We start from the raw sequence: 23,043 nt of genomic DNA, 5'->3' as shown, positions 1-23,043 counted from the left end.
TTCCTCTGAAGCCTGCCAAGCCTACTGTGTCCCAGTCCTGCCCTGCATCTCTGTCCCTTCCCATGAGACAGGCTGGGGAAGGGGTGTCTGGAAGGAGGAATTCTGAGAGCTATAGAGGACCCCAAGAGACGACCTAAGGGAGAAAAGCAGGCAGGGAAATGGGTGCACAACTATGAGGGCAAAGGGGGATGGGGGCAGGTAGACAGACAGACAGACATACTGTCAAGCAGGCAGGCCACACAGGAGGAGGGTTCCCGAGATCCTCTGTATCATGCATCCTCTGTGCCTCTATCCAGAGAGTTGAGTTGGGGGAAAGCTGTCCCTGCCCTCAGCCTCTTCACCTTCTCTCTAACGTGAAGCTGTCAGCTTGAGAATACCTGGTAGCTCTGCCTAAACCCTCTCAGGTCCTTTTCCCCCTTGTAACAATTGTTAGGACTTTACTATTGGGCCCCTGCTTGGCTCCAGAATGAAAGGAAAGCTGGTCAGGTGTGGGAGGTGGGGGGAGCAGTGAGCAGGGCCGCTTATGTGCCCTCCTGCAGCTGGGGAGTTAGAGGTTGGACAGAACACCTCCGGCCCTCCCCAGGCAGCCACGGCAGCCCAAGCTCCTCCCCGGCAAACAGGCAGGCTCTGAACCCCACTCCAGCTGCTGCCGACTGTGCCTTTAAATTGCTGCTTTCGGAGGGTGCATCTAGGGGGAGGTGGGAGGCAGGAAAACATCTTCCTACCGGTCTCCCTCCTCCCTCCCCTCCAAGACTCTTCAGGGTTTGGAGAGTGATTGCTGTCCAGAGAGAATCTTTTCTAGCTCCTGGCTGGCAGGCTAAGGCCCTCCGGAGCCCAAGGCGAGCCAAAGCATAAGCCAGTAGGGTTATCTGTGTCAGGATCATTTCCAGAAGAATAGTTCTGGCCCCTGGCAGGTACAGACAGGCCAGAGGAGAAGAGGCAGAAGAGGAGAGAGAGGAGGCTCTTTGCGAGCAGCCCAAGTTGGAGAAAGGCTCTGTACTTTTGGCGTTCCTGCAGGGATACCCCTCTCACGTTGGCAGCCAGGCTGAGAAAGGGCTCCAAGATCCCCGCGGAATGACAACCCTCTCCTTCCTTCTCCTCTGGACCCTGCCAGGGCAGGTCCTCCTCAGGTGAGCTAAGTGGGGGTGAAAAGGAGGTGCATGCAAACACCAGCCGAGGGGGATGGGCAAGCTGGGCATCTGGCACAATTTCCTCTAAGTTTGCACAAAGCCCGAAGTCTGGAGGGGTTCGGGGAAGACACACTCTCCCCCAGTTAGGACCCCAGGAGCTTTTTATTAGCGATGTCAAGGCCCTGGTCATGCTGGGAATGTTTCTGCACAGGTAGAAGTTTCCCGGGCCTGGGTAGGGGCTAGGCAACTAAGCCCGAGAATGGAGGGTGCCTGTCCAGACACCTAACCCTGTTTCCCTGTCGTCTGGGCCACACACTGCTCAGATCCCTAAAAATCACAGCAACATCTGTCAATTGCCAGCCCAAGAGGCTTTCAGAAGCAGGGGTTTGCCCCAAGACCACGTCGGAATGGAGCTGGGCTAGACATTCTTTGGACTTCCTGTGGTCACCCTGCCTGTGCTCACTTGGTTGCTCTTTATTCCTTGAGGGGCACAAAGCAGCAGTCACTTCCTGGACTTGCAGGAAAGACATGCTTTGGGCTCCCTGTAAATGTCCCCCCACCAATTGCCCCTTTCTCACTAGACCAGGAGCCAGCCTACGTTGGCAGGGTGAGCTGAGCAGGAAAGACGGCTGCAGCCTGGGCTGACTTGCTCATAAGAGCAGTGCCTCCCAAGGTGGAGAGGGTCAGTGCCACTGCAGCATCCTCCTCCTCTTCCTCCTCTTAATCCAAGAAACATCCCAGGGCTGCTTGCCTCTGGGAAGCCTCCTGCCCCACTGTTTGCAGACACATTGGCTGGCAGGCTGGTAGGCAGGCAGAGCAGGGCAATAAACTTCTAAAGAGAGAAAAGCAGCTTGAAGTGGAACGGCAGCACAGCTGGAGTTGACAGGAGGATGCAGGCAGAAGGGGGCATCACATTGGGCCTTGCTGGCCCTCCAGGAGGGGAGGCTGCCTCAACGCCCAAGCTCCAGTGGCAGCATTCCCACTGGGGCTTGGAGAGAAGAGGCAGTTAGAGCAACACGGGCCCTTAGAGAGTCTGGAGTCCAAGTCCTTCATTGTACATAGGGAATCTGAGACCTAGAGAGGGGGAATGACCTGCCCAAGGTCGCTCAGCTACCGAGCACCAGAGTGAGAGTTCTCTCCCCATGCCGCCCTAGAACCTTGCATGAGAAAGATTGTCACCTCTGGATCCTCCTAGGTCCTGTCAGTGTTTAGGACTTTCCAGGAATGAAAGAGAGGAAGGAGTGGCTGCACACAGTGACTCTGCTCTCAGGTCCTCAGACAAGTTAGCCCCAGAAGAGGGGGCTGTAATGGGGGATGGGGCCTTAGACAGCTAAGCCCATAGCCTGTCCCAGGATACCAGGGCTAGGACTAGCAGGAGAGGTGACCTGAGAGTGGGGCTGAGGACGGTGGGGAGGGTCCATTTTCTCCACATGCAGGGCCATGTGGCCTCCCAGCAGGCAGGTGGCAGGTGGCCAGCAGCAGCAGCAGCACCTGGCTAGCGTGGACATCCTGTGGTGAAATCACAGACTTCTGCTTGCTCCACCACCACCACCAGCCTCCTTTGATTTTCAGAGCCTGCCTCTGTCCCTAGGGTAAGGGCTTCCTCTTGTTTAGAATATTCAAGGAGGCAGGACTCTAGAAGGTCAGGGTGGGACTGCCACTGACCTTCCTTAACTTAGGCTCCTTGGCAACCCACCCTGGGCTGCCTGAACCATAGTATTGTGATAGATAGAGCTAGTTTTGAAGTCAATAGGTCTGGATTCAAATCCTGGCTTTAGCGCACACTGGCTGCATGACTGGAAAGAAGTCACTTCACTTTGCTGATCCTCAGTCTTCTCATCTATGTAATGAGGGTAGTCATAATATTTAGTCGAGAGGACTGATGTGAGCACTAAACTAGACAGAGTGTGCAGAGCATTTAGCATGTTACCTTAGCTATTTTTATTATTCTATCGGTCACTGGATGGTATATGGATCTACTGGGAAAAAGGAGCCCACTGGCTCAAAGGAGACTAGTTCTCAGCAGGACAGCAGTCACCCTGCTGCTCAGTCCCCCAGTGCACAGCAGCAGTGACAGTGGTGGAGCTGGCTATAGAGCAATGACAGCAGGCAGGAGGGAGCAGGAGGTGCCTGGCCCAGCCTGGAGTCCAGCTGAGCTCGGCCCCGAGGACTGCTCTTGTCCCCAAGGCTTTGCTGAGCTTGTGGTCCCTAGTTTATCCGTTAGTTGGCAAGTTGGCAAGTAGGCATATGGAAGGGGCTTAGCTGCTGTTAGAGAGAAACCTGTCAGGGGAGAAGGGAGCTGGCTTCTAGGCTATGCCAAAGCACACTGGCTCCTTCTTCAAAATCAACATGTTGGTGGGGGGAAGATGGGAATTGACCTCAGCATGTCCACCCTACTGGGAGGCTTTCGCCTGTCCCTAGAGCCCTGCTCCCCCACCATAGTTGCCAACGCTAGTTCACCTGCTTGCAGTGGCATGGCCCTTAGCTAAAATGTAGCTCAAACAGAGCTTCCTGCTGGAGCACATGCCAGAAGCCGAAACTCTGTCTTCAGAAGCTGGGTCCTAGTTCCTTCCCGAGCAGCCCAGCATAAAACCCAAGCAACTGACACCAACTCTCAGAAATAGAAGTTGTCCTTGAGCCCTTCCCATCCTTGACTAGGCTAGACATGCATGTCATCTCCCATAAGACATCACTCAATGGGTGTTTTCCAAGTACCTTCAGAAAGAGAACACTGGATGAGGCCTTAGCCTGGGGTTTGAGTCCTGACTCTGTCACTAACTCTGAGACTTTGAACAAGTCAGTTCTCCTTTTGAAGCCTCTGTTTTCTCATCTGTAAAATGGGAATAACAGTCCTCACCCCATCTCACTGAGAATTGGGAGGGTAAGAAGACCTACTGTCTGTGAAAACACTTTTCTAGTACTAACTGGCAGGCTGCCGTGTTGCCTTATGGCTGTTTTTGTTCTCATTTTGCAAATGGCATCCAGAAACCCATCCTCTTCCCTCCTCCTGCCTGAGGGGTATGGAAACTGTGATAAATACAGAATACAACTGGCCTCAGACTTCTTTACCTCTCCTGTCCAGGGTGGCCTTGGCAAAAGAGGAAGTCAAATCTGGGACCAAGGGATCCCAGCCCATGTCCCCCTCTGATTTCCTAGACAAGCTTATGGGGCGAACATCTGGATATGATGCCAGGATTCGGCCCAATTTTAAAGGTAAGAAATCTTCATCCTATGAAAACCCCTCCCTCCACACACCTTTGGCAGCACACTACCCAGCCAGCCTCTATTCCCTCCCCTAAGGAAAGGAGGCTGGAGGCGTAGAGCTAGTTCTAACAGCTCAGAAGAGGCCTCTCCTCCCCGTTGCCCATGGGCCTGTGTAGCTGGCACTGATTTCTCCCAGCAGTGCCCTGACCTGCAGCTCAGGGAGGGAGTTCTGGAAACTGCTCCCAGCCTCCTGGAATGCCCTGCCAGTGGCCTGTGCTTTACTACCCTCAGGCCCACCCGTGAACGTGACCTGCAACATCTTCATCAACAGTTTCGGCTCTGTCACTGAGACCACCATGGTAAGGGATCTTCCTGCTCCCCACTTCCAGCCTAGTGTGAATGGGAAGAGCCCAGCAGATAGCAAGCTGGCATTTTTTGCCATATCAGCCCAAGGGAGGCTCCTTCTCCAGTGAAAAATGCTTACTGCCCCTGAGATGCGCTCCCAACATTTCCTCCTCATGGCCCTCCTGCTCATAGGCTTGCTGGGCCCTTGGGAATGGCAGTGCCTCTAATGGGCCCGTATTTGCACCCTCCCAGGACTACCGGGTGAATGTCTTCTTGCGGCAACAGTGGAATGACCCACGCCTGTCCTACCAAGAATATCCTGACAACTCTCTGGACCTTGATCCCTCCATGCTGGACTCCATCTGGAAGCCAGACTTGTTCTTTGCCAATGAGAAAGGGGCCAACTTCCATGAGGTGACAACGGACAACAAGTTACTGCGCATCTTCAAGAATGGGAATGTGCTCTACAGTATCAGGTGCACTGGGTGGATAGCCAGAAGAGTTTGTGTCAAGGGGAAGAATTTAGATGGAGACTGAGAGGTGGTAGGAGGGTTCCCTTGTGCTGTGATGGGCCCCAGTAAGCCGATGTCACTTTTTTCTCACTGTACCTACTAGGTTGACTCTCATTTTGTCCTGCCCGATGGACCTCAAGAACTTCCCCATGGATATCCAGACCTGCACGATGCAGCTGGAGAGCTGTAAGTGCCTCTAGAGGGTCACAGAGGGCCTGGAATAACAGCCAGTTAACCCAAACTCATGACATCACAGACAGGAAAAGGGCCACTCAGAGTTGGGAAGAACTGCTCAAGGATACCCAACCAATTCTTGGCAAGAGATGAGACTAGAAACCAGGGCTCCCTAACCCCTAGCCCACTGTGTTTTTCATCCCCACACTATTTGCTAAATCTGGCCGTTTTTGCGGGGCTGGGGAACAGACGTGTTTGTGCTGTTTTGAGGGGGCTATTTGAGTGGGATCTTCTCTGACCAAAGGTATGTCCCCTCTCACAGTGCCTGAAGCAGTTTTACCTTTACTTCCCTTGAGTTAAGACATTGAAGATGCTTATAAAAATGCCAGGGTGAGCAAGGTGGTGGCACTCTTGGAGCCCCGATTCCCCACGAACACAAATAACCTTTGTAGAGAGGTAGGAGAGGACAGTTCTAGGCACAAGACAGTGCCCGAAAGAAGAGGCTAGCCAAGGGCTCCTCTGTGGCGGGGGTGCCAACCCGGAGGGGCTGCCCAAAGTGCAGAGGAACTGAAGGATGGCAAGGCTGGGCCATCACTTATTTCCACTCCTTCCTCATCTCCTGGGTTGGGGGAGACTATGAGACCTAGAGCCATCCACTAGAGGTTCACAGAAGAAGGCTTATAAGGCTGTTTCTAGCATAAAATAACTGTGATGAATAGAATGTGTCCTATGTGGTCAGCTCTTTAGAGTGCTTAAACCACTTTCACATCCAGGCTCTCATTTTCCCTTCACAGCAACTCTGAAAAGTGGGTAGAGCCGCTACTATAACTCCCATTTTACAGAAGGGGAAGCGACTCACCCAAAATCACAGAGCTACTCTGGTCAAGGCCCAGAACTGGATATCTGTGAGCCTTGGTGTTTGTGCTCCCATCTCTACCTGACATGTGCGAATATGGTCCTACACATGGCATGAGCCCTCATGAACTGCTATATGTGAATAACTTGGCATGTTCAGATATTAGCTTTAAATTTATGCCAACTCAAGGCCCTGGCTGGGATCTATGGTATGCACATTGTCTCATGGATGACAGGCAGGATATAAATAGCTCTCTCCTCCCCGAGGTGATATGGCAGAAGCCCTTGCTCTGAGGTTAGCTCAGCTTAACACATGTGTTCGGTACACATGCTTCCTCCCCTGGGCTTGAGGTATGGCAGGAAGCTCCCAGCTGAGTTCCTTGACATCTTTCCAACCCTTTTGACCTGCTTTCTAGGTCTGCCAGAATAATTTCTCTTTGGGTCTTCCTCAAGCTTGAGAACAGGATAGGGAAAAAGTCTGTAATCTTCCTGATTCAGCTGCCCACTCAGGATGGACCCATGAGACAACTGACCAAGTGTCCTCTCCAGAAAAGTTTCCCTTTCCATGATGAGCATGAAGCTCCTAAACCCCTGGCCTTACTCCTCACCTATTCTCTCCTGCCTGTTCTGATCCTACCCCTACCCCCACCCAACACCCACACTCTGCAGCCCTCTGCCATCTCTGTCACTTTCAGTTGGCTACACCATGAATGACCTCGTGTTTGAGTGGCTGGAAGATGCTCCTGCTGTCCAAGTGGCTGAGGGGCTGACTCTGCCCCAGTTTATCTTGCGGGATGAGAAGGATCTAGGCTATTGTACCAAGCACTACAACACAGGTAAAAACCAGGATCTTTATTGGCTGTGAGCCACAGGAAAATCTTCAGATGCGAGGCAAGGGGACAAGGCAGCTCACCTCTATCAAAGGTTCATCCTATGTCAGATATGGGGCCAGGTGCTTCATATACCTTCTCTCTTTGTGATAGTGATTATAAACACCATTTTTCAGAAAGGGAAAACTGAGGTTCTAAGAAGTTAGTTAAATCAAGTGTCCAAGTAACACAGCTAGTAAAGGGCAGATTCAGAATTTAAATCCAGGCCTTCCCACTCCAAAGTCCATGTTCTTGTTTCTGTGGTATGTTGCAGAGCAAATGACAGTGGATGGAAAGTTTCCCACTTTTCCTGGGGTCAGCTTTGTGTGGAAGCAGGGAATCCGCATCCGGCAGTAGGGAGTGACTATGCTGAACCCAGAGGGAACAGGCCTGAGGGCAGTGGCCAGCTTATGGTGCACGCCTCCCACTGTTGCCACCACTGCCAGCTCTCAGGAACTTCCAGGTGTGAAATGTCAGCTAAGAAGTGGAGAAGGCTGCTTTCCCAGCCTGAGCATCTGCCCCCCTGCAGCCTCTCTAAGAATTGCTGGCTACATATTTTCCCTGACAATTTGTGAGGAGCTCTGACCCTGAAATAGGGGCAGCAGGCTGAAGAGGGGAGATCCTGGGTCCCTCCCATGGTGGGCTGATATGTTTTGAGAGCTGCCGCATGAATATGTGTGTGCATGTATGTGGGGGGTGTGGGGAGTGGGAAGAGGAAAAGGCCAGAATTTAGAAAATGCAAGGGAAAATGGAAATTGATATAAACTTTTTGGAGTAAAAAAGTTGTCAATTTGTATATAGGTCAGTGGTTTTCAAACTTCAGTGTGCATTATATTCCCCTGGGGAGTCTATTAAAATGTTGACTCCTGGGCTCTACCTCTCAGACATTCTGATTATGGTTACATATACCTGGAGTGATGCCCAGAAATCTGCATTTTAACAAGCATCCTCAGGATTCTGATGCAGGTGGTCCAGCGAACATACTTTGAGAAACTTTAGTCTAGAAGTTAAAATTTTTTTCGACTTGTTTATCCAGGAATCCTACTCCTTGAAATGTATTATACGAAGCTATTCCAAAATTTTGCATTGGCCTTAGACCCCAAGGGGTCTCCTGGGTGGCTGTTTATATTAGCAAAAACTTGGAACTGTTTTAAATATCCACTGATAGGGCAGAGGTTTTGTAAATTACACAGTGCCTCTGCTTGATGGACTAGCATGCAGACGTTAAAAGGGATGGTTACAAGGTGCTTATGTCAATGTGGGAAAGTACAAGTGAAAAAAGGTAAGATTCAGAGATGTAAATAAAGAATGATTATATTATGTAAAAAGAAACAAATCAAAAGCATGCATTGAAAAACCTTGGGTGGAAATAGCACTAAATGTCTCTAAAGTAATGTAATACAACAGATAAGAGCAAGAACTTTGGAGGCAGATAGAGCTGAGTTTGGATTCTGGCTCCATCATTTACCAGCTGAGTGCCCTTGGGAAACATGACTTAATCTCTTCATGCCTCCATATACTTATCTGTAATATGAGAGATAATAATTTTACTTGCCCCGAACAGCTGCTATGGAATTAAATGAGAAACGTATATAAAGTCAGGTCCCTTAGTAGGGGTTTGAAATGTTATTATTCTTTCTCTACTGCTCATGTTTTCTATACTAAACAAGTTTTAATTTTGGATTTAAAAACAAAACTGCTATTGCAAAAAAAGAAAAAGAAAAAGAAAGAAAGAATGGAAAGAAAATATGGATACCTGATAAAGGCATGTCATGGCAAGAATCCCGGGGTAGGGTGAAGTGAGGCGGATTCAGGGAACAGTAACAGGTCACAGCGTCATACAACATGTCAAAGCCTTAATCAGTCATTGACGAAATCACTGGCTTTGAAGAATCAAGTAGGCCTGCTAAGACTAGACCTAGGCCAGAATAAAATAACAATATATGCATCTTCTCCTTTTTGCTTGGATTATCCTGAGCCTCTGCTTCTGAAAGAAGCTCTGAGCTAGTATTTTCTTAGCCCTGAGGCCCTGGAAAGCAAAGTGAAGGATGGCAAAAAAGGTGGAGCATTGGTGGGTGTGCCTGGGCCAATGCACTTTTTGTTTGTGGAATAGAATGCTGCAGCCTGATATTCTGTGGGAACCTGGTCCCTGCTGTCCGGAGCTGGTCTCTGTTGGGCATTGGTTCCATATGTTTGCTATCCGGATCTTCTCACTTGCTTGAGACACAAGCAGTGTTTATTCCAGTGAACTGTTGTTGCTAGAGAGCTTCTGGGGCACTAGCAAGCGCAAGCATGGCTGCTGAGTTCGAAGTGGAGTGTAAGCTAATTGCTTTGTTAATAATGATAACAATAGTAACAGCTACCTATGTGTCAAACACCTCAAATATATTATCTTGTTTAGTTTTTCCAATAGCCCAGTGATGGAGTTGGGATCATTACTCTGTTTTACAGGCGAGGAAACTGAAGCTCAAAAAATTTGGGTGTTTTGCCTAAAGGCACGCAGTGGAAGGTTCAGGATTCAAACCCAGGCAGTCTGACTCTGGAACCCTCCTGCTCTTTTGTACTTCACACGAAAGGCCTTCTGCTGGAAATCAAAGTGCTGGGAGCAAGAGGCCAAGTCTTTGACGGTCGCTCTGCGAGCTTCCTCAGTACATACATCTGGTACTATCTAGGGCCATTGTGAAAGGCTCATTCATTGGCCCAGCTGAGGTGCCCAGAGGCTGGTCAGCAGAGGGCTGCCCTAGCCCTGTCCTAATCCCCTCAGGCTCAGCTATAGGCTGGGGACCTAAGGTCTGACACCTCACCTCTCTCCTTGCAGGGAAATTCACCTGCATCGAGGTAAAGTTTCACCTGGAACGGCAGATGGGCTACTATCTGATCCAGATGTACATCCCCAGCCTACTCATCGTCATCCTGTCCTGGGTCTCCTTCTGGATCAACATGGATGCTGCCCCTGCCCGTGTGGGCCTGGGCATCACCACCGTGCTCACCATGACCACCCAGAGCTCTGGCTCCCGGGCCTCTTTGCCTAAGGTGAAGAGACATGCAAGGGAACTTGCTTGCCATAGAGCACCCCATTTCCCATTCATCCCAATATGCCCTCCTGTTCACCATTTACCTTGGATTTAAGGTTGGGAAGAGCCACTGGGCAAGAGCTGGTGTCCTGCATTCTCTCTCCCCCTGTAACATACTGCTAATAACATTGCTAACAATATGGAGACTGGAGTTAGGGATGCTGTCTGGCTAGGGAGTGAGGAGAGGCAGTGCCTTACTTTGACTCTCTTCAGGAAATACTAGCATGTCCAAGATCAAAAGATCCTCAGCAAGTAGAAAGTCCCATTCCCTCATAATACAGATGAGGAGAATACAACCCAGAGTGGTAAAATGACCTTCTTAAGGACATGCCTTATAAGAAACAACCAAAAGAATATCAGAGTTTTGAACATATTTCTGTCTTCTTACAGTATCAGAAATTAGAAACTGTCACAAAGAGCTCTAGGAACAGTACCCATTCTTTTGGGATGAGAAAATTTTGAGGTAGCAAATAACAATTAAAGTCAGTGGACTCCAGTTGGCTGGGCCTGGTGATGTTTTGATTACGCAGGAAGATTTGTGCTGATGGGACTGGGCACAGATTTTCCCTGCCTCATGTCTTCATGTAGGGAATTTAGAGGTCACCTCAAAGTCCTTACAGTCAGCAAGGCTCTGAACAAATCAGGGAGCAAGGCCACTTATTCATTCAATAAATATTTATTGAGCATGTACTATGTACCAGCCACTGAAATTTGTCATGGAGAAATAACAGGAAGCAAAAGCAACACAGTTCCTTGTGGATCTTACAATGAAAATATTCCCTCTTGCACTGATTTGTTGGGAACCAGGCCCTATGATCTCCCATCTCTCAGTACTTGTTCCCAAGACTATTTACTGGGGGCTTACACAAGGGATAATTTCAGACATCCATGGTGAATTTATGAATTTGCTACATGGCGAGGGGGCAGTAGTGGATAGGAGTAGGAAATTAGGATCAGACAGACTTGGGTTTGCCTCCTAGGCTCATCATCTAGTAATAATTTACCTCAGGTAAATTCCTTAACTTCTCAATTTTCTTGCCTGTAAAAGGGAATAAGAATATTACCAGTTCCGGCCGGGCGCGGTGGCTCACACCTGTAATCCCAGCACTTTGGGAGACCAAGGCAGGCAGATCACAAGGTCAAAACTTCGAGAACAGCCTGGCCAACATGGTGAAACCCCATCTCTACTAAGAATAGAAAAAAAAAATTAGCTGGACACAGTGGGGCGTGCCTGTAATCCCAGCTAATCAGGAGGCTGAGGCAGGAGAATTGCTTAAACTTGGGAAGCAGAGTTTGCAGTGAGCCAAGATCACACTACTGCACTCCAGCCTGGGTGACAGAACAAGATTCTATTTAAAAAAAAAAAAAAAGAATATTATCAGTTCCATACGGTTATTGCAAAAAATAATGTATTAACACACAGGACAGTGTTTGGCACATAAAAACCGCTCAATAAATGTTAACTATTGTTATAATTCTCAGGTGTCAGGGTTGAAAAAACTGAGGGATGAATCTGGGGCTAAAGCAGCTGGTGTTATTTTTGACTTGCCAGAAATTATTTTTGACTTGCCAGAAACCTTTGAGCTAGTCCAAAGCCCTATAGGGATAAATGGTGACAAAACTCAGATCAGAATCACATGTCCCAGGAAACTTTGTCAGAGATCATTTTCTGTAAATGTGTTTCCTAGATGGACAGGGATATTGACAAGGCTCTGAGAGGCAGGCTGGACTTAGGAAGGGCTACACAGCCAGACCAGGCTGTGATGGTTGTGTTTTGATAGTGATCTCGTAAGGAGGCCCGAAGCCAAGAAGCAGTTCAGACCTAAGAACTCTGCCCTGGTTTATTGCCTCTGCCACACAAGGCGATTCATCTCTAAAGCAGGGAGGTACTGCAATTTATGCTTTATTCTTGCCAAGAGAACTTCCTTTTCTGGTTCCCTCCTGTGAGTGAACATAATCCATCTGCTCCCAGGAATCACTTGTTTCCTCATTTGGAAAAAATGAATTTTGTTAGAAGTTTGTTTGTTTGCAGCATTTAGTACCTTCTTGTCAGATTTTAATGACTTCTTCATGGCCTCATTGGCCAGTTAAACAAAATATCCAGGCCTACACTCTGAACTAAATAGCCTCATTAGCCAGCCCCTCAGTGCAAGGGACTCAGTAAGTCAGGGACTATCTGCTCCCTCTTGAGTTTGTGCAACATTAAGTTTGGTGGAAGCCCCATGAGGTCAGGCTGGGGGTTTCCAAAAGCCACACCAATCCCACACCCCTAATATAACTCTAGTGTCCAGAATGAGTGGCAGAGGCTTACTTTGTTAAGGGATCAGCTGGAGCAGCCATTCCTCATGTTTTCAGGAAACAACAGTTACTTTGCCTTTATGGAGCCAGCAAAGGCACTGACTACCATCTCTTTGCCAGGTCTTTCATCTCCTCTACTGCAGGAAGCTCATAGAATGGAAGGACTAAATGGAAATTTCTTCCAGAGGCTAGCAGATTAGATCTAAAGTTGCAGCAGGGGAGGAGCCACTTCTGTCTAGATTCTATCATCTAAATAAATGCCTACAGCTATTGGGGCAGGTAGTAGTAAGGAGGGTAGAGAGCAAGCAGAGGTCAGCAGATATACACATGTTGCTAAAGCATCTATCTGTTCGTTTATTCATTCAAAAAAATATTTACTGTGCACCAGAAACTCAGGTAGACATTGGAAGCAGAACAGTGATCGAGATAGAAACAGACCCTGCCATCAAAGAGCTCACAGTCTAGTGGAGGGAATGGCCATGTATGTGATGGAGGCTAAGAAGTTGTTATAGGTAACCTGAGCACATATAGTAGGACAGCCAACACAGACTGGGATGATTAGGGAAGGCTTCACGGGGGATGTGGCATCTAAAGTGAAAGCTGAAGGATAAGCAAAAGTTATCTAGGTAAATGAGAGAAGGGATAGAGGAGATTGGCTCTTTGGGAAACTACTGAGATAGACACCACAGGTGTCATAGATTACAAGGGGTGTGATGAAACTGAGGAGGTGGGCAAAGGCTAGATATCATGGTAAGGGGAGCACAGACTGTATCTTAAGGGTAATGGACAATCACTGAAGGATCGTAAAGGGGAGTGATATAATCAGATTCACATTTTGAAAACAACTCTGGCTGCTATTTGGAGAACAGATTGGAGGTAGCAAGAGTAGATGCAAGGAGACCATTCACAAACCTTGCAACACTTCAGTTGTGCTAGGATAGTGAGTGGACAGATTCCAGAGATTCATTTATTCATTCATTTATTTGTTTGTTTACGTATTTATTTATTTATTTATTTTTGTGACAGTCTCGCTCTGTCACCCATACTGGAGTGCAGTGACATGATCTCGGCTCATGGCAACCTCTGCCTCCCAGGTTTAAGTGATTCTCCCACCTCAGCCTCCCCCACTAGCTGTGATTACAGGCGTGTGCCACCACACCTAGTTAATTTTTTGTGGTTTTAATAGAGACAGGTTTTGCTATGTTGGTCAGGCTAATCTCGAACTCCTAGGCTCAAGTGATCTGCCCCTCAGACTCCCAAAGAGCTGGGATTACAGGCATGAGCCACTGCGCCCGGCCGAGATGTTTAAGATATATTATTGACATGCTCATCATTAACAGGACTTTCTTCCTAGTGCTTATGGTGTCTTTTCCTTTGATGGTCTAAGGACCTTTGTGGACATCCCTTTACAATAATGAGTAATTACCTCATTATTGATCTTGATAGAAGGTATTTCATATCCTTGGGGCACTGTGGGACCGACAGGTGGTGAATGAAATAGGATGCCCTCTTAGTAAGTGGCAAAGTGGAGACACCAAGGGATGCTTAATCAGGGTTGCCTAGTAACCCACTGCCACCATCTTAGTGACATTGCCCTAAAAGAGTTAGAGCAGAGTTTTTTACCCTTAGCACTCTTGACATTTGGGGCTAAATAATTCTTTGTTGCATACACGCATGTGTGTGTGCATGTGTGTGTGTTGAAGGCCAGGCAGGGAAATGTGTACTGTAGAATGTTTAGCAGCATCCCTGGCCTGTACCCATCCCTGTAGCCACCACCCCCGGCAAAACTGTGCCACCACAAATGTCTCCAAACATTACCAAATGTCCCTGGTGGGGGGCAGGGTTGTCCCTAGTTAAGAACCACTGAGATAGAGGGTTTATTTAACTAGTAAAACTTGCTCCTTACCTAGGGTCTGCAGCACACTCACTTCCCATCATAGCAGTGGCTGATGAAAAAAGTGGCCTGTCTGAAATCCTGTTCCTGCTGGGGTGCCCTATGTGGTGAGCTCAGCAGCTCAAAACTGTGTAGGAGGCAATCTGGTTGAGGAGATGAAAAGATCTAAACCTGAGCTCTGTCCTCAACTCCTGGCCCCAACCAGTTGCAATGCCTGGAAGAGGCCAGAAAGTGGGAGACAAAAGTACATAGAGGCTGCCAAGGAAAGTAGTGAGAGGAGAGTACAAGGGACTGGATAGGTGGATGCCAACAGCACCTTGCAACTAGCAAAGCATCCTGACAAGGGGTGGGTGGTGTTCCCTCAGTATCCCTACCCTGTTCTTTCCAGGGTGAGAGATGAGGCCCCAGCTCACTACTGAGCTAAATTCCTCAGCAGAGCCTTTCCAAAAGACCAATAAGGAAAACCACAGGCCCAAGGGAAGAACAGGGATGGAGGGTAAGGAAAGAACTCCTAGTCTGTCAGCAAGACCGCAGCCTAGGTAGATGGCAATGCCACTGAATTGAAAACTCAGAACCCCCAGGTCCTAGTGCCATCTTCTCACTGGGTAATCTTGGCTAAGACTCTTCTGTTCTAGGCCTTAAATGTCCTCATGTGTCTCACATAGGAATCGTGAACCCTGCCTGACCAATTACCACTGAGGCTGTGAGGACCCTAGGAGATAACAGAGGGAAGACAAATGCAATCTTCATGCTCATTGCTGTTTATTGAAAGAGAAGAATCAGAAGATCAGAATGAAGACAATAATAAAAGCAGAAGCAGAAGTATGAGAAGAATAAAGAAAGCAAGGGAAAGAGTTGTAAGAAGGAAAGAGTTGTAGTAGTAGAGGGTAGAGAGTGCACACAGGTGGAGCATGATAGGCAGTCTGATCTTTTCCATGTGGGCCTTCAGACATTGTGATATGTCGTGGAAAGCTGCTTTAAACACCAGAAGAAATTCAGGATAAAGTTCAAAAACAGCAGGCAATCGATAGGGGTTGAAAATCCACTCAACAGGCCATGGAAGGACTCCAAGAAGGTTGATTGTTCTGTCGTTGGATGTTGTAGGTGTCCTACGTGAAGGCAATCGACATCTGGATGGCTGTGTGTCTGCTCTTTGTGTTTGCTGCCTTGCTGGAATATGCTGCTGTCAATTTTGTTTCTCGTCAGCATAAAGAATTCATACGACTTCGAAGAAGGCAGAGGCGCCAACGCATGGTGAGTACAACTAGGGAGGGGCTCACTTCCTTTCTCCTTTGGACTCCTTCCTCCCTACTCCTCCTCCCACAAACCAAGATCCACCCCAAGGCTGCAAGGACTAGAGAGGCAATCAGAAACACCAGATTCTAGTGCTAGGCTGGTCACAGTTAAGCTAAGTACTTTAATCTCTTTGATTCTGTTTCCTTATTTGTCCAATGGGACATCTGTAAGACAGTATAGTAGAGTGATTAAGGGCATGGGCACAGTGCTTGGCATAGAATAAGCACTGAAGATATGTTAGCTAGTATTAGAGCCTTACCAAGTTAGTTAATAAGAGATTGCTCTGAGAAGTAGTAATGGCTCTCTCCCCAAACCGGAGGAAGGTAGCCCAGGTTGTCATACACTAATTGGTGGTTAAGAATTCAATAGTCAGGTATTGGTGCCTTTCCAGGGGAGCATTATAAGAGGGCCCCCATAACTAAGTTGGAATCGCGAAACCACCACTTGCCTGTTCTGGCTGTTGGATTTCTTCTTCTTGATCTTCATTGGATGCATTAGAGTTGTTGGGCTTCAGTTGTTCTCCCTCACTCTTGTCTATTAACCTCATTTCTTCTACAGTAGAGTGATCACCTGGGGAAATATAAAATACATCTTGTCGTCATGACAGCAGAGCCAGTTTGCCCCCAATTACCCAGACAATAGGTGCTAGGTAAGTTGTCATGACAACAGAGGTGGCTGGGCCAGCCTCACAGAAGCAAGTGTCCAATTATGAGCAAAGCTGAAAGCCTTGCTGAGCTACATACTGGTTGCATAATCATTAGAGACAGAGTTCTGGTCTGTCTTCAGCTCTGACTCCATGTTTTCTGTCTAATCCGGAGGCTCTAAAGCCAGAGAGGCAAGAGCATAATGACCTCTGGGGGATGGGAAACAATGCTCTGAACCCACTGTAAAAAACCTGACTCTAGCTTGTCTGAGCCACACTAGCACAGGAACTGTTCTCTCCTCCCACCTCAGCTGCTCCTGGGGCACCCCTTCCATATGTCGGCACTAAAAATATCTCCCAAACTACCTCCTGGGTTTCATGTCCCTTGCTAAGGTCCCTTTCTGCTGAGGGCAGGACTCCTGTCTCCTCCAGGGGTTCTAATGTATCAGTCCCTGCCCTTTAGTCGGGCCCTGTGCAGTACGCCCTCTAGTGGACTAATCCACAACTACATGTCCTGCAGTAGGACTCATTCTTCAAGAAACCTAAAAGCATTTCCTATCCCGTACCAAGGGTTAAAGAAATATATATGTACACCTAGCAGAAGGGCAAGAAAAAAAGAACATTCCATTTTCTAAGCTAACTGTCCCTACCCCCTCTTTAGCTGTGTCAAACAAATCTGCCTGCAGGTACCAAAATCTTATCTTTATAGGGGTTTTGATCTTGGTGCCTTCTCAATGCCTACCTTGGAAAAAAAGACTGCAAACCAATCCAGAGTCCTTTCACCAGCTAAGCTGCCCGTATGGATGTCCCAGCAACAAAAATGCTGCCATCGCTACTGTAGAACTACTCCAGGTTGACAGTAGTCCCACCTCCTTTCCTGAACCCCTGCAACCCTCAACTGCCTACAGCCTGTCCCATCCTGCTCATATATATAGGCTGACTCTGAGCTCATAATGGAGTCTGTCATGACCAGTGCTCAATTATTACAAAGTCACAGCAGCAGCCTGGGCCTTGCTTAGGATCCTGGGGCCTGCCTGAAAGTGGGCTGAGGCTTATTATTAATGTGAATAAAACTGAAAATCAAACCCATGTCATTCATCATGTCCTTTTTTTGAGTCTTCTAAAGTCATTGTTATCCCAGAAACTGTAGCAGGAAATTTGGAAGCACCAAGCAGGCTGTAAAAGTTGATGGAGAGTTCATCCATTTCTAGAACCTCTGTCTGGGCCCTACTGTTCTAGCTAGAGAAAAAGAATTCTTCAGTCTGGGAGGAGCACTATTGAGGCAGGGAGAAAATCCATATGATCTCCAGGGAACCCTTAGCCAAGAGTCAGTTACGAGTGTTCTAGGAGCCAGCCAGCCATTCATGCCTTCTTTTCTCAATTCTCTCCTCAACCAACAGCTCCATAGCATGTTGACCCCCTTTCATGTCACTGCCTAAAGTGGTTAACTTTTTGCCCATGCAATCCTGCACTGTCTTCCTGGTTAGTCCATTAGCTTCCCCAGGAAGGGGAGGCTCTTTTTCCTCAGCAGGCCTTAGCACCAGGCTCTGGCCACAGCAGTCATGTAACCCAGCTCACCAACTTTTACAGTCTGATTGGAGAGGACTCTCAAGGCAGACAGAGCAAAAAGCTTGCCATGATCAATGGAATAACTTGAGAACTGGAAGAAATTTCAAAATATTGCCCAGTTATCTCAGGGGCTTGATCCCAGAACCCTGCCCACCTCTCTTCATCCTCTAGCACCCTCTTCCTTCCCCATTCTCCCATCTCTTTTTTCTAGCTCCTTTCACTTCATATCACTCTTTCCCATCTCCACACCTTACCTCCTACACTGTGCATTCCCTCCTTGGTGTGTGTGGTTTTGGAACATCTTCCCTCTCTTGCTTTTCAGTTCTTCTCTCCTAATGACAGCAAGGGAAAAAAAAGTTCTATTTCAACAGGCACGTAAGCCACAAAGTGATATTTAAGGCTTCATTGTCCCTTTCCAGCACGCACACACACACACACACACACACACCTCACACACCACACACACACACAAAACACCCCTCAGAATTTGGCCTAAGTAGAGAATACCCAAATGCAGGATCCCCCCGCCGCCCCTGGATTTCAAGCCACTCATTTTTGCTCCCCCAGCTGCAACAGGTACAATATGTTAAAGGCCCAAAAAGCCAAGAGCAGCTTACTTTATTGGCCATATTTTCTCTCCTGTGTGAAATGGCTTTTTCCAGCCTGGGAAATGTGTCCAAATAACTTCCTTTAGATTTACTATGATTGGAGAAAAGGAAAAATAATTGCCTCTATAGAAACAGAAATAACAGTTGGATCCAACTTTCCCCCTCAGAGCTTTTTTGCCAACACCCTATGCTTACATTCTCTAGCTGGGGTGGGGCTCAGGGGATCAGGGTGAGTACTGAGGAACAGGGTGATCTGAGGGACCCTGAACTGGAAAGCAAGAGAGAAAACCATTTTACTTACTCCGCTCACTTTAAAATTCTTGCAAAATATTTTGTTTGCCTCTAGTTCTTCATCTCAAAAATGGGTCCAGCACCACTTTTCCTGTTAGAATAGTGTAAAAATGAATTACAGAATGCATGTGAGGTGAATCAAGGCCTGTCCTTATGATGATATGTCACTTTTTAGTGATGTTATCTTCAAGGGTTACTAGGAGCTACCATACCAACATCTCATTTACAAAGCCACTTTTCAATGTGGTGCCATAGCTGCAGAGGTCCCATGATAAAGACCCTGTGGTGTCCCTCTGAGACAGACAGAGTGTTTAAAATCTACTTTATTTACATTTTGTATATATCTGTGTCATATACCTATACAATATATACATATGTTTTTCTTTTTTTTTCTTTTTGAGACAGAGTTTTGCTCTATTGCCAGGTGCCAGGCTGGAGTGCAGTGGCGTGATCTTGGCTCACTGCAACCTCCGCCTCCCGGGTTCAAGCAATTCTCCTGCCTCAGCCTCCCGAGTAGCTGGGACTACAGGTGTGCACTGCCATGCCCAGCTAATTTTTGTATTTTTTTTTTAGTAGAGATGGGGTTTCACCATGTTGGCCAGGATGGTCTCGATCTCTTGACCTCATGATCCACCCGCCTCAGCCTCCCAAAGTGCTGGGATTACAGGTGTGAGACACTGCGCCCAGCCTATACATAACTTTTTCTTATAATTTATAGTAAATATCTCAGGTAGCCACAGGATGACCAACTCTTCCTGATTTGCATTGCACATCCCCAGTTTCAGCCCTGAAAGACCCAAGTCTCAGCAACCCCTTCTGTCCTGGGCAAAATGAAATGATAGTTTGCGTCATCCTCCAACAGGGCATTGCACTTCAGGTGATTTCTTAGATAACTGAAGCTTTGACTCTAAAACCATAAATATGTTAAGAAATTACAACCATCTTTGAAGGAAGTATTTCTTAACTCTGTTCTTTAGAAGTAAATAAAATTAGACTTGTTAGGGTTACATATAAAATAAGACTAAATAGTCTGTGAGTGGGGGCCTGAGGTCCTCATACAAGCAAAGCTCTCTATATTGACACTCAGAGGTTTTTGTTTTCTCTCTCTCTGTTTCTTTTTCTCTCTCTCTCTCTCTCTCAAGTTTATTCATCTGTCCTTACTTCCTGGCTCCCAGCTGCATTTAGCTACTGAAGGTTGTCAGCTAACTACTGGAAAATGGGCTTTCAGCAGTCTGCCACATTACTTAGTGCTTATATAAAATTTACCCCTGGCTAGGCATGTTTTTATCATAATGCATGCATTGTATAACAATGGAATGTGCCTTGGATAATAAAAGTTACCCTGGATGTACTGACCCCTATGTCAACTCTGCTGATTTGCAGAGAAGCATACATAACTGCAATAGAGTGATCAGCTTTATCCTAATTTGGACAACCCGTTGGGTTATTTAAAACTTTTGAAATTTTCAGCTTCAAGTTGAGATAAATTTTCAAAGATACAATATAAAAGGGAAACAAATTCTGAAGGTTTTGAGAGTCATTAAAATCAAGTTTACTGGCCGGGTGTGCTGGCTCATGCCTGTCATCCAAGCACTTTGGAGGCCAAGGCGGGTGGATCACCTGAGGTCAGGAGTTCAAGACCAGCCTGAGCAACATGGTGAAACCCCGTCTTTAAAAAAAAAAAATCAAGTTTACTAAGGCTGAATATCTCAGCTTCACTATCTAATAGTTTGGTTGTTTTGTTTATTACCAGTTACAGATAACTTGACATTAAGATGTCTTCTCACAGTGGCTGGCACTTCACTGGATTTTAGATGGCTCTAAATGGTGTTTTGCATTTTACAGGGGTAGCTTGGGGCCTATCTGCAATGGAATCATAACATACACCATATGTAGCATGTATAGCTGCTTAGCATACATCTATCTCAAGAGTAGTTTTGTAACCATAAAAAGGATACAATGGGCCTGTGTACCCAAGCCACGCTGTCTGCATAACATGCCCTATAAGATACTGAGGTGTGGCCTGTTCTCTATCCCTCTGCCTTTGAGCTTTGATCTCAAATTCTGCTTTTTCTTCCTTTTAATTCAGGAGGAAGATATCATCCAAGAAAGTCGTTTTTATTTCCGTGGCTATGGCTTGGGCCACTGCCTGCAGGCAAGAGATGGAGGTCCAATGGAAGGTTCTGGCATTTATAGTCCCCAACCTCCAGCCCCTCTTCTGAGGGAAGGAGAAACCATGCGAAAACTCTACGTGGACCGAGCGAAGAGAATTGACACCATCTCCCGGGCTGTCTTCCCTTTCACTTTCCTCATCTTCAATATCTTCTACTGGGTTGTCTACAAAGTGCTACAGTCAGAAGATATCCACCAGGGTCTGTGAATAGGGTGGGAGCTATAGAGTCCTGCTGCTGGCTTCCTGCTCCCTCCTGGGTGGGCTTTTCCCCTCAATTAGACTCCATCAGGGGCTTGGACAGTTCCGTCTTGATCTCCCACTCAGAACTTCAACTATCAGTTCCAAAGCTATGTGGGCCTATACTGCATGGTACCAATGGTGGCTGTGCTTATAAAGATGGCTTATCTACTATAGTCTATGTTTTCTCCATACTCTCCCATTTCTCATGAAACTAAGATTTGGCCATATTCCTAGGGCCAGGATTGCCTTCTGCCCTTGCTGGAGCTTCTCCATTTTCCAGTACTCCAGTGGAGACTTCAGAACACTGCTACTAGATTCTGGCATTTGTAATCTTAATCTGCACCACTTCTCCCCTGCCACCTCCCACCCAGAGCTTGGCCATTACTCTGTTCTCTGTGTCTCCTGCTGCAGACTGAAATAGAGAGTTTTTCCTATCCACAAGCGCTACCCTGTGTGGTTCAGTCAGGTTTCCTTGCAGTGAGAGGAAGGCAAAACTGCAGGTTCCCCAACTCTTGATAAGGTTGGAACAGTCATAGGCTGCACTGGGCTAGTGACTATATGGCCCAACAGAGAGGTGTTCAAGTCTCTTAGGAAGCCCCACACTATCAGAATTGGGGCAGAGACTTTGGGCTCTCAAAAAGACTACTCTTCCAGATCCACCTGAACATGCTGGTCTCAGAAATGTTTGTTCGGTTCTCTAATTAGCTAGCATGGTGGCAGGGTCTGTTGGACAGCTGAGGAGTGTAAAAAGAGATAAATGTTTGTTCTTTAAGAAACTTAACTTGATGATGCTAGAAAACTTTCGAGAAAAGTGAGATCCAAGGTAGTGGAGCCCAGGAAGAGTAGAATACAGAAACTATTCACAGAGTGTCTTTTGTTGGCTGGGCTTTAATTTGTTTCTTCTTTTTCTCCAAAGCCTCTTTATTTTCCAGGGCCCCTCATTTCCAACCTGGTCCTTTGCCCTCTTCTGGTGAGCAAATAATGGTGCCACTGCAACCTTGTTAAGGATAGAGTGGGCTTCAAGTTTCCTGGAGAGAAAATAGGCATGGGGAGGACCCTTATCCTAGATCAACATTGATTTGACCAACCTCAGGGTAGCAGTTGTAGAAGTTAAAGAGCCATAATTCAGAGTTGTTTCTTTATCCTTCTTGCTCCACAAGGAGAAGCAGTGAGTAGGTGTAGCAGTCAGTTGAAGCTACCAGAAATGTCAGAATAGACAGGGTTGGTGTGGAAGAGCCCATTTCAGGCCTGACATACCACTGGGACATGGGGAAGCATGTGCCTGGCATACTGAGACATTTGAAGTGACCAACTGTGAGCAAATGAAACAGGAGAGATTAAAGTGTGGGGCTGACACTGGAAGAAAGAAGTGATCAAATGATCTCTTAGACATCTTATCCTTTTCTCTGGACCTAGAATAATTAAACACGTAAGTCCAGTCTCTCTGTTTCTCTCTCTCTCCTTTTCTCTCTCTCTTCCTCCTTCCTTCCCTCCCTCCCTCCATATGGTGTTCCCAATTGAAAGTCAATAAATCCAATGGTCAAAGCAAATCCTATAATCAAACCAAGAGCTTGGCTTTGTCTTTATCCCTTTTCCTATTGCGCTTGTCTGCTCTTTCCTGTTCACTGAGATATTCCTCTTGTCTGTCACTTAGTTTTGAGGAGAGCATTCTGAGCTGACAAGGTAGCTGGTCCAGAAATTATTTTTATTGGCAATATTATTACTCTGGTGCCAAAGAGATTTAAATTAAAGAACTGGCATAAGGGAGCAGATTGAATTGAGAAGGGCAGAGAACCCCTGTTTTTCTATTTCTGTCCAGGTAGTGCCAATCAATGAGAGGCCACAAGCCACACTCCTTTGAAAGGGGC

The 23,043-nt window shown here is 47.1% G+C and overlaps 1 protein-coding gene across 1 annotated transcript; it reads left to right on the top strand.

The window, feature by feature from the left end:
• Positions 1–566: 566 nt before the first annotated feature.
• Positions 567–22,663, top strand: LOC108295799 (glycine receptor subunit alpha-4). Its single transcript, XM_017518135.2, has 9 exons — positions 567–1,130; positions 4,213–4,343; positions 4,626–4,693; positions 4,932–5,155; positions 5,295–5,377; positions 6,916–7,056; positions 9,908–10,122; positions 15,460–15,609; positions 20,852–22,663. Exons 1-9 carry the CDS (start codon positions 1,075–1,077, stop codon positions 21,140–21,142), a joined length of 1,359 nt encoding a protein of 452 aa, XP_017373624.2. The 5' UTR covers positions 567–1,074; the 3' UTR covers positions 21,143–22,663.
• The last annotated feature ends 380 nt before the right edge of the window (positions 22,664–23,043 follow it).

Source organism: Cebus imitator, unplaced genomic scaffold, assembly GCF_001604975.1.
Source record: "Cebus imitator isolate Cc_AM_T3 unplaced genomic scaffold, Cebus_imitator-1.0 Scaffold658, whole genome shotgun sequence".
Lineage (NCBI taxonomy): Eukaryota > Metazoa > Chordata > Mammalia > Primates > Cebidae > Cebus > Cebus imitator.
Note: the sequence above shows the minus strand (reverse complement) of the source record. Positions and strands in the feature narration are given on the sequence as shown.

Coding starts and splice junctions, on each gene's coding strand:
- LOC108295799 (XM_017518135.2), top strand. CDS start 1,075: ATGACAACCCTCTCCTTCCTTCTCCTCTGGACCCTGCCAGGGCAGGTC. Junction 5,156..5,294: donor AATGTGCTCTACAGTATCAG/GTGCACTGGGTG, acceptor TGTACCTACTAG/GTTGACTCTCATTTTGTCCT. Junction 10,123..15,459: donor CCCGGGCCTCTTTGCCTAAG/GTGAAGAGACAT, acceptor TGGATGTTGTAG/GTGTCCTACGTGAAGGCAAT.